This window comes from Leptonychotes weddellii, chromosome 10, assembly GCF_054177405.1.
Source record: "Leptonychotes weddellii isolate Sample4059 chromosome 10, ASM5417740v2, whole genome shotgun sequence".
Taxonomy (NCBI): domain Eukaryota; kingdom Metazoa; phylum Chordata; class Mammalia; order Carnivora; family Phocidae; genus Leptonychotes; species Leptonychotes weddellii.
In genome coordinates this window covers 91559544-91575863 of record NC_138378.1, presented here as the reverse complement: position 1 = coordinate 91575863, position 16320 = coordinate 91559544, and the positions used below count along the sequence as shown (strand labels likewise).

Below are 16320 nucleotides of genomic sequence, written 5' to 3'. Positions count from 1 at the left end.
TTCCGCTCCCTAGGGGGTGCCTGCTTCTCACACAGCTCCTCACCCCAGGCCCAGGTCCAGAGATATGCTCAGACTGCTAGTGGCCCCAAGCCGGGGGGGGGGGGGGGGCGCAGATAATCGTTCCTCCTGAGCCCCAGTCCCTCTCCGTCAAGTGTGGCCAGCAAAGGGAAGCATCTTTGGAGAATGAGGAAGTTTGGGTTTTGAAGTCAATGAATCACAGTTGACAACAAGCCACTGGAAATGCAAAGCCCTTCCAGGAAGGGCCAGGGTGCCTGCTGGGTGGTGACTACTGCTGCTGTCACTTCGAACACCTGCCCGGCCCGGTCTGTCCCCAGAGGCAGCTCTCCTAGGAGCTGGTATCTGGGGTGATACCCAGCCAGGCACTAGAGGGCCCTGTTGGAGTCCTGTGTCAGAAACCTGTCTGGAAGCCAAAAAGTCACAGTGGGCTAGGCAGGTGGGATGCATGAGCGCTGAGAAGGATTTGGGCCATGGGGAAGGGTCTCTAACTCACAGGGACTCCAGTGAGGGGCAAAGGGAGGGAAGATGAGACAGAAGAGGGGAACTGTCCAGAAGCCACTTTACCCTTCCTGCCTGCAGCCGGTTTGGGTCAGCAGGGGGTGAGAGCAATGGGCCAGTAGACAGGAAGAGCCAGGGCCTTCAAAACAAATCCAGCCCAGTGACTCACCAGTGACCTTGGGCAAAGTCAATTCCTTGGGATCCTATTACACAGCAGCTGCCTTCTTCCCTGGTGACTGGAGGGGACAGTCAGCAATAATTACCAAAATAAACAGCACAACTGGAGAATAGGATGTGTTCTCTGTCTACCAGAGTGTAGTACACTGCACTACTTGTTTGAACTTAAAATTAGGACCCTGCCCTGTGTGCCATTTCTTTCCACAAATAAAATAATACATATGTAACACTTAGGGATTTTGTTTCCCTTTAGCAGCCCTCGAGGTGGGGGATATTCGTTGCTCTCCCTGCCATACTGATGTCTGGCAGGGGGAAGAGAGAGACATGGAGATCCTGACCCTAGGAGAGTCTGAGCTGGGTTCTGAGCGTGTCTGGGATAACTCTGCCTGGCTTCTCTGTGTGCTCTGAGACACTCTGATGAGAGGCTAACTGGGACGTGAGGCAGACCCCTGGGGTATCTGTAAGCATCACTCCAAGGGAAGTTTATATTTGGCTTCCCCACCAAGCCTGAGGGTTCACTCACAGCTTTGGAGTGGAGAAAGGCAGTCATGTTGAAACAAAACCCATTTGAATTTTGGGTCAAAAGCTCCGTCTCTGTACCACATCATCACTCTGGTGGGGCAGATTCTTAGTCTGGCTTTAATGGGCTCTTTCCCCGGCCCACACTGGCTGATGTGTGCAGACGAAGTACCAGCAGGAGGACAGGCACACCAGGGATGACGCAGCTGTGGTCCAGCTGTACCAGCCCCGTGCCAAGGGAGTGGGCTAGTGGCAGGCAGTACGGGCTCATTCCTGGCATGGTGTGAGTTGACTATCAGCACACCCCTGTGTACGGGGAGCAGGTGTTACAGCTTTCATTTGCTGGATGAGAGAGCAGGGCAGTTAAGTGACTTGCTCAAGGTGACATAGTTTGTGGTCCGTCTAGGATTTGTTGCCAAGTCTGGTGCCTTTCTGGTGTTCCCACTGCTTCTAAGAGCCAGATTCTGATGGCTGCAGAAGCCTAGACCACACCAAGCAGGTTTTGCCCAGTAATTCCCAGCGTAAGCACTTTTCATGGCTTAATGATCCAAACCTTTCTTGCCTAGAATAGGTTTCATGCTTCCAGCCCCTTAGTGAGCTCAGTAGCTACTGGCTCTGAGGATGACTCTGACAGCATTCATGTTAACTCTTGACCCTTCATTCAAATACAGCTCTTTAGGATTTGATTGATTATATCCATCAGGGAAAAATGAAACAGCTAACTCTGGTGCTTGGTGATTCCGAGCATCATGATGCAAGGGAGCCTGATGTGGGTTTGGCGTCTTAACTCTGCTTTGTGACCTGGCGGAAGTCACTTAACCTCCTGGACTCTCTGAGTCCTCATCTGAGCTTTGTGATGAATCCCCCAGAGTGGAGTGAGGCTTAACTAAAATAACATATTTTTTTTTTTTAAGTAGGCTCCATGCCCAATGTGGGGCTTGAACTCACGACCCTGAAATCAAGAATCAGACACTGTACTGACTAAGCCAGCCAGGCGCCCCAACTGAAATAACATTTGACCTGTGTGCACAGGCTATTCCTGGAGGGGTACACCAGAGAGGACCAACAACGTTTGTCTCCTGGGAGGGGCAGTTGGACATTTGGAAAGGGAGGAATGTCCTCCCTGAAGCTTTTTATCATGTGCAAGTTTTCCTTATTGAAATAAGTGTATTACGAAACATAAGACACATAGGAGTATATATAATTAATGTACATTTTTAAGGATGGTAATGAACATCCTGTACTCAGGCTGCAGCTGAAGAAAGTGTCTGAAGCCCTACTGTATTACTTTTGTCCTTTAAAACTAATTGTTGGGGTGCCTGGGAGGTGCAGTGGGTTTACCTCCTATTCTTGGTTTCGGCTCAGGTTGTGATCTCAGGGTCCTGAGATCGGCCCCACATTGGGCTCCACGCTCTGTGCAGAGTCTGCTTGGGACTCTCTCTCCCTCTGCCCCTCCCCCCGATGCACGCACACTCTCTCTCTCATAAATAAATAAATCTTTGGGGGAAAAAAAGGTAATTGTTAAAATTTAGTTGATTTTTAAGAACCACAATTAAAGCACCACTCAGAGTACCTGGCCACATTAAGTAACGCTGCTGGAATCAGAACACAGCCTGCTGCAACGCAGAGTGATGTAAGCCCTTACACCACTCTCAGGTTATTCTTGGATGCACTAGAAAACTTGTCCTGCCCCGTCCCTGCTACATGCCATGTGGAGCCCAAGGTGAACTATCTCAGAGAGTTTTTAACAAAATACAAATAAAGGCAGGAAACCGTGTCTGCCTCCAGGGGCTTTTCTTTCAGTGAGGCCTGTGGGTTTCTAGACTCCTCCAGGCCAGCTGTCTTAGGCTTTGCAGGGCTGGGTTAAGTGAAGGCTGGCCCTGGCTGCTGGCAGAGCTAACGCACAGGCGAGCCTCTTGGCTGCAGACGATTTCCCAGGCTGGATGACTGGGCCCAAAACAGATGATTAGCTGACAAGAGAGTGACAAATAGTTCTGGGGCAGCTTAATAGATGACCTGCAGCCAGATCAAGGCATATGAGTCTTGTGTGGGCTCAGCCAACATCTGCCTGGTGAATTATGAGCCTGAGGCAGGGAATGCATGCCGTCACAAAGCCCCAGAGTCTCTTGATATCTGGTCGGTTCTTCAGTATGGGAGGCCAGACTCTCTGCCCAAGACCCAGTGATGTCAGTGTCCATTGGTTTGAGTCTGCTTTGTGAGGTTCAGGCCCCGTCTCTAGGTTCTTGGACTTTTCTTCAACAGTCTGCTTTCTTCTAGGTCCAGGATCAGTGTTTCTTGGAACGTAGGGCTTGGCCCACCTGCGTGGGAATTACCATGGGCTGCTTGCTAAAATCCAGATTCCTAGGCCCTGCTTCAGGCCAAGAGCTCAGAATCTGCAGGGCCTGGAAATATGCTCTCAGCCAGCACCCCTGTGATTTTCATGCCCACTAGAGTGATGACCATGATCCCAGAGCCTCTCAACCTGAAATCAGGACTCAGGAAAGGAGCCTATAGTCTAAGTATTGCCAGCCCTTTCCAAATTTTCCTAAATCAGTTGATGACCCATGGCCTAAATGAAAGAACTTGCCCATGGCTGGACTAGAGAAAAGAGAGGAAGTTAAGGCCCATTTCTCTTTATCAAAGCTTAAAATGGTTTCTTTTTGGATCAGCCTTTATTCTGTGTGTTTCTGGGAGCGCTAGTAGTTTACATAGATATGAATCGGGACCGATAGTATTGTCTAGGTGAATTTTCTTTTAAAAAAGAAGAAGGTGGGGGCACTTGGGTGGCTCAGTTGTTGGGCATCTGCCTTCGGCTCGGGTCATGATTCCGGGGTCCTGGAATTGAGCCCCTCATCGGGCTCCCTGCTCCGCGGGAAGCCTGCTTCTCCCTCTCCCACATCCCCGGCTTGTGTTCCCTCTCTCGCTGTGTCTCTCTCTGTCAAATAAAAATCTTTAAAAAAAAGAAGGTGTTAAAAGTCTTAGAAGTTCGCTCTATGTGTCTGGTGTACGGTTGTCATCCTGGGACCTCCCTTCTTCTTGACTCTGGGGACACTCTGAATGTTGGGTCACCTGTTTGAACATCTTACTTTCTCTTGGTTCACGCCCTCATTGTGGTAGAGCATGCACCCCTCAATGGCTTCACCCTCACTTTAGAAGGTATTGGGAGCTGTCAATTTCTGAGTCTGTCAGGCTTTTGTGGTGTAAACTAGTCACTTCTTAGCTTTTCCCACTTTTGGCTTATACTTGGGCTTATCTAGTCCATTGAGTCTGTTCTAAGTAGGTCCAACTCCTTTTAATTTCTAATTTCCAGAATTTTGTTTTGACCCTTTTCTCTTTGTGTGGGTTTATGCCTTAATTTGTTTTTCCTTTTGTTTTAGTAGGGTGCAGGGAGGGAGAGCAGAAATAAATGTGACAGTCTAGTCTACCATCTTTCCAAATTTATTCAGCACTTTTAATTCTGTGTTCGTCTAAACTGCTTCAACTTCTTTCTGAACAAGGGACTGAATGAGTGACTGGATAGACAATCAGCATTAATCAGCCTCTGTGGCTGTCTCAGATCAGAAGTCCATGGGCTTTTCCTGCCAGCCTAAAGCACGCTTTAGCAGAGTGGGCTAACGTGTCAGGCTAATGGTCAGGGTCTTTACATATGGTTAGCAGAGGGTGGCGATTACAAGGAAGTGGAGCCCTGCACTTAGAGTGATTTTGTTGGAAAGGGAAGAAGGACTCAAAGCACATGGGAACCTGTCTGCGGTTCGTCTCCTCTGCAGGCCAGCTGGGAGCAGGAGCTGAGACTGCGCCTCCCAGTACTCTCCTGATTCCCCAGGACTGTGGTGCAGGGGGACCAGCTCTTCCCGGTGGGAGGACTTCCTGCACCAGGGTGTCACTTGGGGCCCTGAAGATTTGGTTCTCCCCCTACAGATTTCTGCATGAATCCCCAGACGGTACTGCTCCTGAGGGTCATTGCCGCCTTCTGCTTCCTGGGCATCCTGTGTAGTCTCTCTGCGTTCCTCCTAGATGTCTTTGGGCCTAAGCATCCAGCTCTGAAGATCACCCGTCGCTATGCCTTCGCCCACATCCTTACAGGTAAGCGTGGGCCTGCTCGCCTTGGGGAAGGAACTGCCACAGGGCGGAGGCATCCTGTCTGCAGTTGCAGGTGTGGACGAAGGGGCTTCTGTGAGCGGATGCCATTCCAGATGCTCATTTCAGCTCTAGCCTCTCACAAAGCAATGGACTGTGATAGCAGCTTGCTGCTTTCATTTGCACGTACGCCTGCCAGGACCACGAACCCACTCAGCCCAGCTGTAAAGGGGGAATATTGTTGGTATTCCACAAGAAATCTCAGTGCTCTCTAAGAACTGCAGCTGGAGCTCAGCTGGCCTCATGGGGCCCAGAACAAGCGGGGAAGGAACCATGGTGTCTCACTGTGCCTCCCCCTGGAATGCATGGTCTCATCGGATTCTCTCCTTCCTGCTTGTCTGCACACCACCTTTCTCTGCTTAGATGCAGCTTCTCCTCTCACTCATGACTGGGCTGGTGTGTTGATTTGACCTGTGGTGGTGCCAACTCCAGCCCCCAAACTGCATGACCTGGTCTGTCCCTTTCAAGCACCCAGGGACTTCTAGCAGCTTGGTATCCCAATTCCAAATTCTTGAGACAGAGAAACTGTGGCCCAGAAGGAGTCAGGCATCTGGCCCTAGCCCCTGCCCCTGCCCGAGAATCCCATGGCGAAGAGAGCTCCTCATCACAATGTCTGGGACCAGGCAGGGTCTCTGAGAATGGGGTTTGGGGAGAGAGGCTTAGTTGGTTCTTTAAGCATCCTGGCTGCAAGGTGCCTACTAACTCCCCTTCTCTGCTGTCTGTCTGTCCCCCAGTCCTGCAGTGTGCCACCGTCATCGGCTTTTCCTACTGGGCTTCTGAACTCATCCTGGCCCAGCAGCAGCAACATAAGAAGTACCATGGTTCCCAGGTCTATGTCACCTTTGCTGTTAGTTTCTACCTGGTGGCAGGAGCTGGTGGAGCCTCAATCCTGGCCACAGCAGCCAACCTCCTGCGCCACTACCCCACAGAGGAGGAGGAGCAGGCCCTGGAGCTGCTCTCCGAGATGGAGGAGAACGAGCCCTACCCAGCAGAGTATGAGGTCATCAACCAATTCCAGCCGCCCCCGGCCTACACACCCTAATGGCAGCCCAGGGCTTTCTTCTGCGGCAGCCCCTCCCCACTCTGCAGCGCCTCTCACACCCAGAGGAGCTCCTCTCCCCAGCAGGCCTCACTGGTAGGATCCTGACCATTTCACCAAACCTTCCCAGGAGAGACTCTGCCTTTAGGGTTGTTCATGTATCCCTGCTCTCGAAACCTGGGATTCACTGATTTTATATAATGCACTGTTTCCCCCTCTTGTCACCTTCCTGTCCCTTCGCGGTCACTAGTCATTACCAACCAGGGATGGCCATACAAGTTTTCTCCCTTCATGGGCCATAGCTTTGAGACTGGGACTTTCCCTGGGGAGCTGCTGACGATGGGCACTCCCAGATAGAAGTGTCAGCAGGTCCAAAGGGAAAGGGGACTGGGCCCTGTAGGCTCACTTCATAAAAGTCAGTGTTGTCCCACTGCTCTAGCCCTGGACTGATCCCCACCCCCCATTCCTACTTGGAGTGCCGCAGCCTTGGGCCGCCCGCTCCATGGAATTCTCTGCACTTTAGTCTTTGGACTTCCCATCACGTGTGTTCTGGTTTTATGGGAAGAAGGAATTGCTGTCGGGAAGCAGAGTGGCGCTCTCCCCGCCCTGCCCTTGCTTGGGTGGCTGGAGCCCAGGCAGGGAAAGTAGCAGCTGGTATGGGCCTGAGGCCCCCTGGTGCCCATAAAGGATCAGATTGGGGGGGAGCAAGTCTCCCTAGTCCCTTCACCTTTTAAAATGTGAGTGGTTTTAAAAGGAAAAAGCAAAACCAACCAACAGCAACAATACTCTTTTTAAACTAGTGACAAGACTTTGTCATTTTTTCAGACATGTAGCCCATTCCTTTTGGCTCAGCAGTGTTTTGGGCCACAGCTCCCCCCCAGGCAGCTCCTCCCTGAATCTCTCCCAGCAGAATGCAGCCTCTTCCCTTGCTCCCTCCCCCACAGGGACCTGGCTCCCTGGGCCCTTCCTGTGGAACCCAGAGCCCAGTTAGTCGGCCCCAAGGGGCCGAGGACGGTGGCCTGGCTGGCTGGCCAGCGTGGTGCTCCTCAGGACGGTGGCACTGAGATGTAACCTGGCCTCCGTGCAGGAACAGGAGCCACAGCAGGGCAGGAAACCCACGACTCTCCACACAGGAACCGCAACCAGTGGGGTCCCGTTGCGTGAGATGTCAGAACCACCCTGTCAGACCAGCAGACCTGGCTGTGTCCCTCAGGCTCAGTGTGTCCCCTAGACTGTGACTTGGGGCAACAGCTTGCTGCATGCCCCCCTTCTCTTCTCGAATGTACTCTGGTCTTGCAGTGTGCTACTGGCTCTTCCTCGCCCAGCCATCACTCTGACCGTCCCATTTGCCACACACGGCTCTGGGTCTGGCTGAATACTCGGCCCTGAGATCTGGGGCACAAAGTGGGAGAAACTTGAGAGACCTTCGGTGTGGATCCAGATGGCCAAGCTTCTTTGGAATCAGTGTCCAGTGCTGAGCTGAAAAGCAGATTGGATCCCAGTTTCCTTTCACAGGCAATAGGCAGAGCAAGACTGGAGAATGGATACCACTGTTGAATTGTGGCTAGAAGGGGCCTGTCTTGTTCCTCGTCCTTCTTCAGCTAGTCTGCCTGGGGATATCTGGACAGATGCCTGTGTGGGAGGTGAAGACCATGTCTGTGCGTGAGTGAGCAGCTGCCTGGAGTTCACTGTGATGCCAAAGTGTGTCCCAGGGTGACTCTCAACACTCTTCCAGATTCTTCTCTTAGGCAAGAAAGACTGCAGTATGATACCTGAGCACAAAGCCAAGGAGCTAAATTAAGTCTTATGTCTTTCTGTAAAGCCTGAGTTTGCCTTTGGCAGATCTCCAGGGTGTGGCCAGCTCTCTCTGACCATGGGTGTCTAAGCAGGCAGACCAAGAGAGCGGGCACCAAACACGCATGCCAAAGTGACCAGTCATCTCATGAGGACCCAGATGTTCCACGTGATTCAGAACCCACTTTTTATTAGCTCCCCATACCTCTGGCCTTTCTCTTTTCCCCTGCCATCCTGACACTGATAGTTTGTCATATAAACTCCCCTGGTTGTGTTTTTTTTTCTAGAAAAAAGAAAAAGCAAAACAAAACAAAAAAACAAATTACAAATAAGAATGTAAATGCCAATGGCTCCCTGTCATTTTTCTGTCACAATCTCCCTGATTTGGTTTGTTCCCTTCCTCTTAGAGAAGCAGGAGAAATTGATGAAGTGTGTAATTAAAAAAAAAAAGTGGGGGGGGACTTGCATGTGCTTACTCCATGCAAGGCATTTTCACCTCTAAGACCCTCCTAGTCCTGACAACTTCCATACCACTTCCAGGAGCAGTAGATGCCTCCAGCCCAAGTCCCTGACTTCAAACCCTGAGCTCTTCTCTGCAGCTGCTAGTTAGCTGCGGAAGAGAAAGCTGCTTCTGAACTCCAGCCATTGTGTGGGAAGAAACAGACTTCTTCAGAGCTAGGACTTGCAGAAGGAGCTGCATTTTCTTTTGAAACCACAGGGAATGATTACTTACAGGGAGAGGCATGTGAGTCAGTTCCAGGAGTGTAACTTGTGGAAGAGCTCTTTAGTGTCCGTGCCTCTCATGGTTACCCACTTTCCCTTCCTTCAGCCGACACACTGGGCCCCGAGTGGATATCATGGTAAAAGAGCTTCGGGCTCCCTTTGAGGAGCAGCCCATTCAGGTGCTCTTTTTTTGTTCTTTTGGAAGAGTATACATCTTTCTTGAGAGCTAGGAATGTGTTCTCTCTCATTTCATTTCAGACATTTACAAATGGCACCTTGTGTTGTATACAAGGCACTGTTAGGCCCCATGAGAAGAAACGTGATGACCATCGGCCCTGTCTCCAAGGATTTCATATTCTTAGTTCAGGAGATGGACTTGTTCACAAAAAGGCAGTGAAGTAAGTGGTCTAATGGACAGTTGGGGAAAGTGCTGTGCCAAGAGGGGAGGCTGGTTGTGACCTGAGCGATTACGAAAGGCTTTGTGGAGGAGGAAGCTTGAGCCAGGCTTGCAGTGAGGGTTTGGAGGTAGGGTGTAGGGAACTCCCACTGAGGGAATAGCAAGAGCAGAAGCACAACTGGAGGCCAGGATGTGGTGAGAGAAGAGGTTAGAAAGGTGAGAGGGGCTCAGAGAAGGCACCATAAGCAGTGGGGAATCCTGGACGGGTTTTGAGAAAAGAGGGACCCAGGTGACAGTGTGGAGGAAGCTCAGCCTTGTACTGCGTGGAAGAGTCCGAGGGTATGGGAAACGGGAAGTGGTGTGGGGCCCTGGTAGCTGGCAGAAGGGGAAGAAGAGAGCAGTCTTGGCCCCCAGGGCCTGGCGTCTCACGACATGGAGGCAGAGCCGGCAGTGCGGGCCTAGAGGGGCTCACGGATGAGAAGATGCAGGGTGTGAAGGGCAGCAAGGAGAGAACCTTGGGGAACAGAGGAAGAGGTGGTTGCATCTTGGGGAAGAGCAGTTTTCTTAAAATAACTAGAGAATCTTCAGCTGACATCTCCCCCACAAATGTCCACTCCATCAGCCACTAAATTCATAGGTCTCAAGATTCTGTGGGGAGACAAAGGAACGAATACACTTTCTGGCCCTTGGTTTCAAATAGCTTAAAATCTTGGGAGTGGCATTTTATTTTATTTTTTTAAGATTTTATTTATTTGAGAAAGCGTGCAAGCGAGCACAAGCAGGGGGAACTGCAGAGGGAGAGGGAGAAGCAGGCTCCCCTCAGAGCAGGGAGCCCGATGCAGGGCTTGATCCCGGGATCATGACCTGAGCTGAAGGCAGACGCTTACTGACTGAGCCACCCAGGGACCCCAGGAGTGGCGTTTTTAATGGGGGTTGGGAGGTGCGTGGAGGGGAGAAAATGTCTCCTCTTTGAATGGGGTGCCCAAAGTGAAAGCACTGTCAGGGACACACTTTGAGAAGATATCAGTTCCTCACTTTGGGGAAAATGTGGTCTAAAGAGTTTGGTAATGAAAAACTTTAAAAGAGACATCTGCGGTTCCATCTTATTTAAGGGTTTGTATGGCTCTGAGAATGGGGCTGAAGGCACAGGGCCTGTAAGCAGCCCTGTTTGGAAGCTTCCTGTTCTTTTTGTCTCTGTAGCAAAAATGGCAGCTAGCCCTGTAAAGGATCTTCCCTTCATGGTGACGTCTGACTAGACACTGTAGCTCAGTCCTCCACCTTGGTTTTACCTTCCTCTGGGGTCCTCTCACCTAGATTTCTAGTGCCACCACTATTGCCAGGAAGTTGCCTCTGGAATAACCTTGGGGTGGTAGGTGGGCTTTGTTTTAAAAAGGGGAAGGCTGTCCCTTATTCGTTCTTTCCCACCTGTTTGCTTCTAGTTGCTCTGTGGTAGAGTGGTGAGAGAAATTTGTATGTCCACTTGTACACATACACTATTATGTTGACAGGCTTTATATCTTGTTTTTTACATTATAAGTTCATTAGGACCAGGGGGTCATGTTTTCTTATGCAATGTTCCCTCACCAAATACAATGAACACAATGTGCTTTGTGAAGGATGCAAATTTACAGCATACAGTCCTTGCCCTCAGGGGCCTTCCAGTCCAGCTGTCAGGAAAGAGGAAATCTATAAGGCAGAGACCTGACAAGGGCGCTTGATGCCCCTTGAGACTGTAATGCTCCAGGAAGGCTTCATGAAGGGGGAGAGACTTAATATGGGCCTTGAAGAATGGGTAGGCTTTCATGAGAGAATAATGTAATCAGTGGTGTGAAAGCAGGAAAGAAAGGGACAGGCTTTGGGGGACAATGAGTGTTTTGAGCATTGGTGATAATCCACTGGAGGGGAGTGATAAGGTGGATGGACCCAACCCATGAGGTCCTGGAATGCAAAGGTGATATCAGAATACTTAAAGCTGTAGGATACAGAACTCTTAACACAGAACTATCTTAATTAAATAGAATTTATTGTTTCCCATAACTGAAAAGGTGATCTGGCTGGATCCAGATGTTCAGATGATGACGTCACAACACTATTTCTCCCTCTCTCTCTGGTCTGCTCATGGGCCCAGGCAGTCTCCTTAAAGGTGGTGAAGATGGCCAACAGCAGCCCTAGGCTCACACTAATCTCTTGTTTAAGGACTGGGATGAGTCTCTTATCCAAGGGATTTTGATCTGGTTCTGGAAGAGCTGACCTGAGGTGTCTTTAGCCTGGTGGTTTCATATACAGCTCTATCCTTGATGACAAAAACAGATGCTTTCATGGATTGTTTCTAAGTTGTGAATTAAGGGAAACTGCCTGTTAGGAAAAGATTGCACATATGGATGAGTAAGTGGATGAATATTGTCAATGCTTTCCGTTCTGAATAATAGATGAACAGAGCTTCGGGTTACATACCATTTTGAAGGGAAGAGAAGGCAATTACTGCCGCCTCTTTGCTTGACAGTTGGGAGTCCAGGGTTTGCCTCAGACTCAGACAAGTTACTTTCCAAGTACTTGGGGAAAAGGGACCAAGGCATGGGCATCAGAGCCTAATTAACTTATAGTAGGCCCATTTAATTCTCTGGGGAATGCCTATCCTCAGGTATAATGCCTGAGAAATGATTTTTATCTATGCTGCTAAGTCAATAAATTGGTGCTTCCTACTTCTGCCTAGATCCCCAAACCAGGAGAGATGATGTCCAGTGTAGGACCTAGAGCCTGCATGAGGAACCTGCCATGAGGAAGGGCAGGTCAGAGGGCAAGGTTATCTGCGAAGAGATACCAGAGAAAATCATCTGGAGGGGAGTATGCAGTGTCCATAGTACTTTCCAGGCAGAGAGAGCCCACGACCTGACTTCCAGTACCAGTTCTCTGGACAGACATACTCTACTGAGCGTGATGACAGAGGCTCTTTCAGGTTGGATCCCCTGAGCAGCAGACAGAGATGGAAGATTAGCATGTTGTATTGGAGGTGCTCTCAGGTTCAACACGTATGGAGGAAGGGAAGGAAGTAGTCTTGGTTAGAGGGAGAAGTTCTGAAGCTGGGATGGCCTTTCGAGTTGTCCTGAATTGGGGTGGGGGGATCAGGCCTTTATAGGCTAGCTTCAGCCAGTCATTGGATGCATGCTGTCCCCAGAGAGGAAGGTGTTACCTTGGGTGAGGAAATCTATCACCTGAGGGCAATTCCTGAAGAGGGTTGATAACTGAGGGCTGTTCGCTAACAATACTCAAAGTAGCAAGGGGCAAGAAGCCCTTCAGTCCTGAAGGTGGACCTAGATGGCATATCATTGTGTCCAATATTCCTTATGCCTACTACTCAGATCCATTTCTTTGTATAAGTTTTGGGGGTAGCTTGATTTTTCGGGGGGAAGCTGATGGTTAATGGGATGAGTCACATTTCCCACCACTACAGCTGGTCTTGAGCCCCCAACTGTTATCTTCCTCCTCTACCATCCATTTTAGGTGCTTCTCACCCTCAGGAAGCACCTCTGCTGAGCGCCTGGTCACCATGTCCTTTTCAGGCCTTGGCTGCTGCACTTCTCTATTTACTATCAAAATTGAGGAAGGGTATAACAAAGAGACAGCCAGCTGGACTGTGTGGATGCCAAAAACATCTTCCTCTTTGCTCCCATTGTGTAACTGCAGCCCTGGCTCTTCCTGATAATCAGGGTCAATTACTGCTGCCAGGATGGTGACTCCTGCCTCTTGCCTGCTGGTCCCTTGGCATGAAGAGCTCAAAGTGCCTAGTGGCACTTATAAAGTGCAGTGGGATTTTTGCTATAGCCCCTAATGAAAAGACTTCCACTTTGGCAACCAGGACCTCAAAACCCTCAAAGCTCAGACTTGCAGTGACAGAAATACCCAATGGGATCACTGGGCTTAGTGGTAAGTGAAGCCACTCCTACTTCCACCCCTTGCTCCCTGGACCTATCTGTTCTTATTGGGACATAGCACCATATTGACTGTTGACATAATGTACACTGTGTTGTAGAAGGTGGTATCCCATCCTTAGTTGGTACCATCTCTGTGCTGGAACCTCAGCTGTGCCTTCACAGGCCATTCCTTCTTTCTGTTCTTGCTGGTATCTGGATGGTACAGACTGTGGTAAGGCCAGTGGATCCCATGGTCATGTGCCACTGTCCTGCTTCCAAGGCTGTGCAGTGGATCCTTTGGTTTGATGCATTTTTACGTGGGATCCTATGTCAATGGGTCAGACACTCAATCAACACTGAAGATATTGGTGCTGGCTGAGGCCCCACAGACAGAAGGGGCAAACCACACCCAGAATGTAGTCATTCCAGTCAACATAAATTGATGCCATTTCCAGGGTGGAAAGTATCCAATGTTGTCAAGCACCTGGTTGCTCTCCTTGAGGAATACTGCCATTTGGGGGGCTTAGCATTGGATTCATTGCTGCAAGGTTAGGCAGTCAGCAGTGGCATCAGCCTTTGAGTGGGAACCCATGCTCTTGGGTCCATGTATTACTCCCATCCCTGCTACTATGGCCACTCCATTCACATGCCCACTGTGCTGGTACTGAAGTGGCTGATAGCATCTGACATCAGTTGGTGAGTCATTCTTTCTACTTGGTTGTTTAGTGCCTCCTTCTTGGTAGATACTCTCGGGTGGGCATCTGCACACTTCGTGCCCACTCACAAAGTCCATCTAAATACATACGGGTCTCCCAGACCTTCTCATCCTTCATCTTTCTAATCTTTCTCCTGCCAGGTCCCCAATCAACCAGCCAAGCCAACTGCCAGTCCATATATATTCTAACTATGGTTACATTTCTTTCCACACAAAGTGAATGGCCACGTGTAGCACTGAGAGGATTTATTCATTGGCAGAATTTCCTTGGCCACTGTCTTTCAAGATCACCTCAGGGTAGGGCTACAGTACAGCCACAGTTCATTTTCTGCTTGTACCCACATACCATTCTGACCTATCTGCAAATCAAGTTTTGCTTTTTTTCCTCTTTTGTCACTTCCTATGCAGCCATACGTATGGGCTGATGGAGAGGCTTTGGTCCAAAATGGTAGATGATATGGATGTCTAGGCCACCTGCTGGTATAGCTTACTTGTGCCTCTGATCCTGTTCATACCCAATTCTGGATGTACTACTTCCGTCTTACTAATGAATTATTGCTGGGCCTACTCAATGTTTTGGTGGGTCTGAAAGGCAGAAGCTAACTTACGTAAGACAAGCTCATGATGAAGAATTTTGGGTCAACTTAAAAATATACAAAGGGAATAAAGTTTTTCAACTTGTTCTGGAGATACACAAGCAAAAACAGTTTGTTGATAATAGATTGGAAGGGAGGTCAGGCTATAGAATACTGTTAGGGCCTAAACAAAAAAGTGGAAGAGAGAATGGTGTAGAACAAACTGATTTATAAAATTCTAAAGAGGAAGAATTGATAAGTGGGCACAGAAATGGAGACAGCAAGCTTATTTATGCCATTCTCTTAAACAAAATCATAGCTCTGAAAAGAAAGAGAAAGGTGGTATCTGGAAAGAGGAGTTAAAAGTCTCTTTTTTTTCCAAAGCTTTTTTGAAGATGGACTTGTGTTTATGCACTGAAGGAAAAGAGGCAGTAGAGATGGAGAAAAATGGCCAGATTAGAGTGGCTCAGCTGGAGTTCCTGAGAATACATTTTGATAAACAAAACAAAAACAGAAAAAAAAAAAACCCCAAACCAGCAGAAGAGCTAAGCTTTTAATCAATGGAAGCAAGACAGTAGGAAAGTTCAACCTCTTTCCCCATACCTCCTCACATCATTGAGAAAAGCCTGACTCAACAAAGCTTCAAATACTATTTTCTGTTATATACCCCTTCTCCTTACTTGCTTTCAAGGGAAAATAAATATCAATAGGAATCCCCAGAGTAAAATCAGGCAGTCTGGACGGGATAGATCTAAATTTCAGCTTCCAGTAAAGCTTAATTTTTTTCTTTTTGGAGAAACACTTTTTATTAAGAACATCTACAATTGCTCAAATAGCTACAGTAAGAGTAAAATTTCTAAATGCATTATCTTGGAATGAGCACAACTCCTTTTGTATCAATATATTTTTTTTTTTACAATACTTTTTTTTACAATATTTTTTTCTTGTCCCTAAGGTATTAATGTAACTGTAAAAAAATTAAGGAAACAATTTAGTGTAAGGTTCTCCTACTGGACATCCAACAGTTTCATTTTTGGGTACAGAATAATAATGTCCTTCGAGGTCATTTAGCCAGGGTGCTCACGGGTGGTGCGAAGTAAGTTTCAGGAAACTTGTTCACCTTCTCACGCTGTTACCTTTGAGTCAAGGGAGTCGGACAGCTACTAGCCGAACTGGGGCATCTGCCCTAAGTAACTCCATTCTGCTGCCCTTTTACCAAGAGGCTTCCGCATTTCCAGCCTGCGACAGGCCACCTGCCCACGTAACTCTCTGTAAAGTGTCCTGAGCTCTAAGGATGTCACAACGGCCCACTCTAGCGACGTGGGGTTCGCGGAGAGAAGATGAGTGCTAAGACTCTGATCCTCGGAGACTGTCTCGGTACCTTGCAGCAGAGCCAGCTGGAGAGTTCGAAGAAGGTTTTGATGGCAGCTACTTCTAGGTCTCAGCAGGGTCTCCATTCACCAACCGCGTCTACACCGTCCCGCCCCCGCCCTCCCCCCTAACCTGGACACCCCCAGCACTCCGCAGAGGAAATGCCGAGACCCCGTCCCACCCTACACTCAAATTACTAAAAGAGGCGACGCTCCCCCGTCTCTCAGACGAATAGAGCACCGCGCAGGAACCGAACTGGCACTCGGTCGCGCCCCTCCGCGGGGTGGGGTCTGGTGGCGGGAATATGGCGGGTCTGCGGCGGGTCTGCGGGTCAATCTCAGGCGCCCTTGACTAGCTCTCTGGTGCGCCACCTACCTTGCTAGCCAGGGGCCCGGCACGCTGCGCGAAGGGGCGGGAAGGAGCGGTGACGAGTCCTTGGCAGCGCC

The 16320-nt window shown here is 49.3% G+C and overlaps 1 protein-coding gene and 1 long non-coding RNA gene across 4 annotated transcripts in view; one reads left to right on the top strand and one right to left on the bottom strand.

Annotated features, from left to right (window-relative positions):
* Positions 1-8529, top strand: part of TMEM127 (transmembrane protein 127) — a 12780-nt gene extending 4251 nt beyond the window's left edge. For all 3 annotated transcript variants that reach the window (XM_031025599.2, XM_031025598.2, XM_081796856.1), the window contains 2 exons: positions 5131-5295; positions 6084-8529. In XM_031025599.2, coding sequence (XP_030881459.1) covers positions 5131-5295; positions 6084-6391 — 473 coding nt within the window. In that variant the 3' untranslated portion in view covers positions 6392-8529. The remainder of the gene's footprint in view (positions 1-5130; positions 5296-6083) is intronic.
* A 2775-nt stretch (positions 8530-11304) lies between these two features.
* On the bottom strand, positions 11305-16198 carry LOC145715936 (uncharacterized). The gene is made up of 2 exons (XR_014138237.1): positions 15426-16198; positions 11305-15391 (listed from the first exon to the last, which is right to left on the bottom strand). It is a non-coding gene; the product is annotated as an uncharacterized LOC145715936 (long non-coding RNA).
* Positions 16199-16320: the final 122 nt, after the last annotated feature.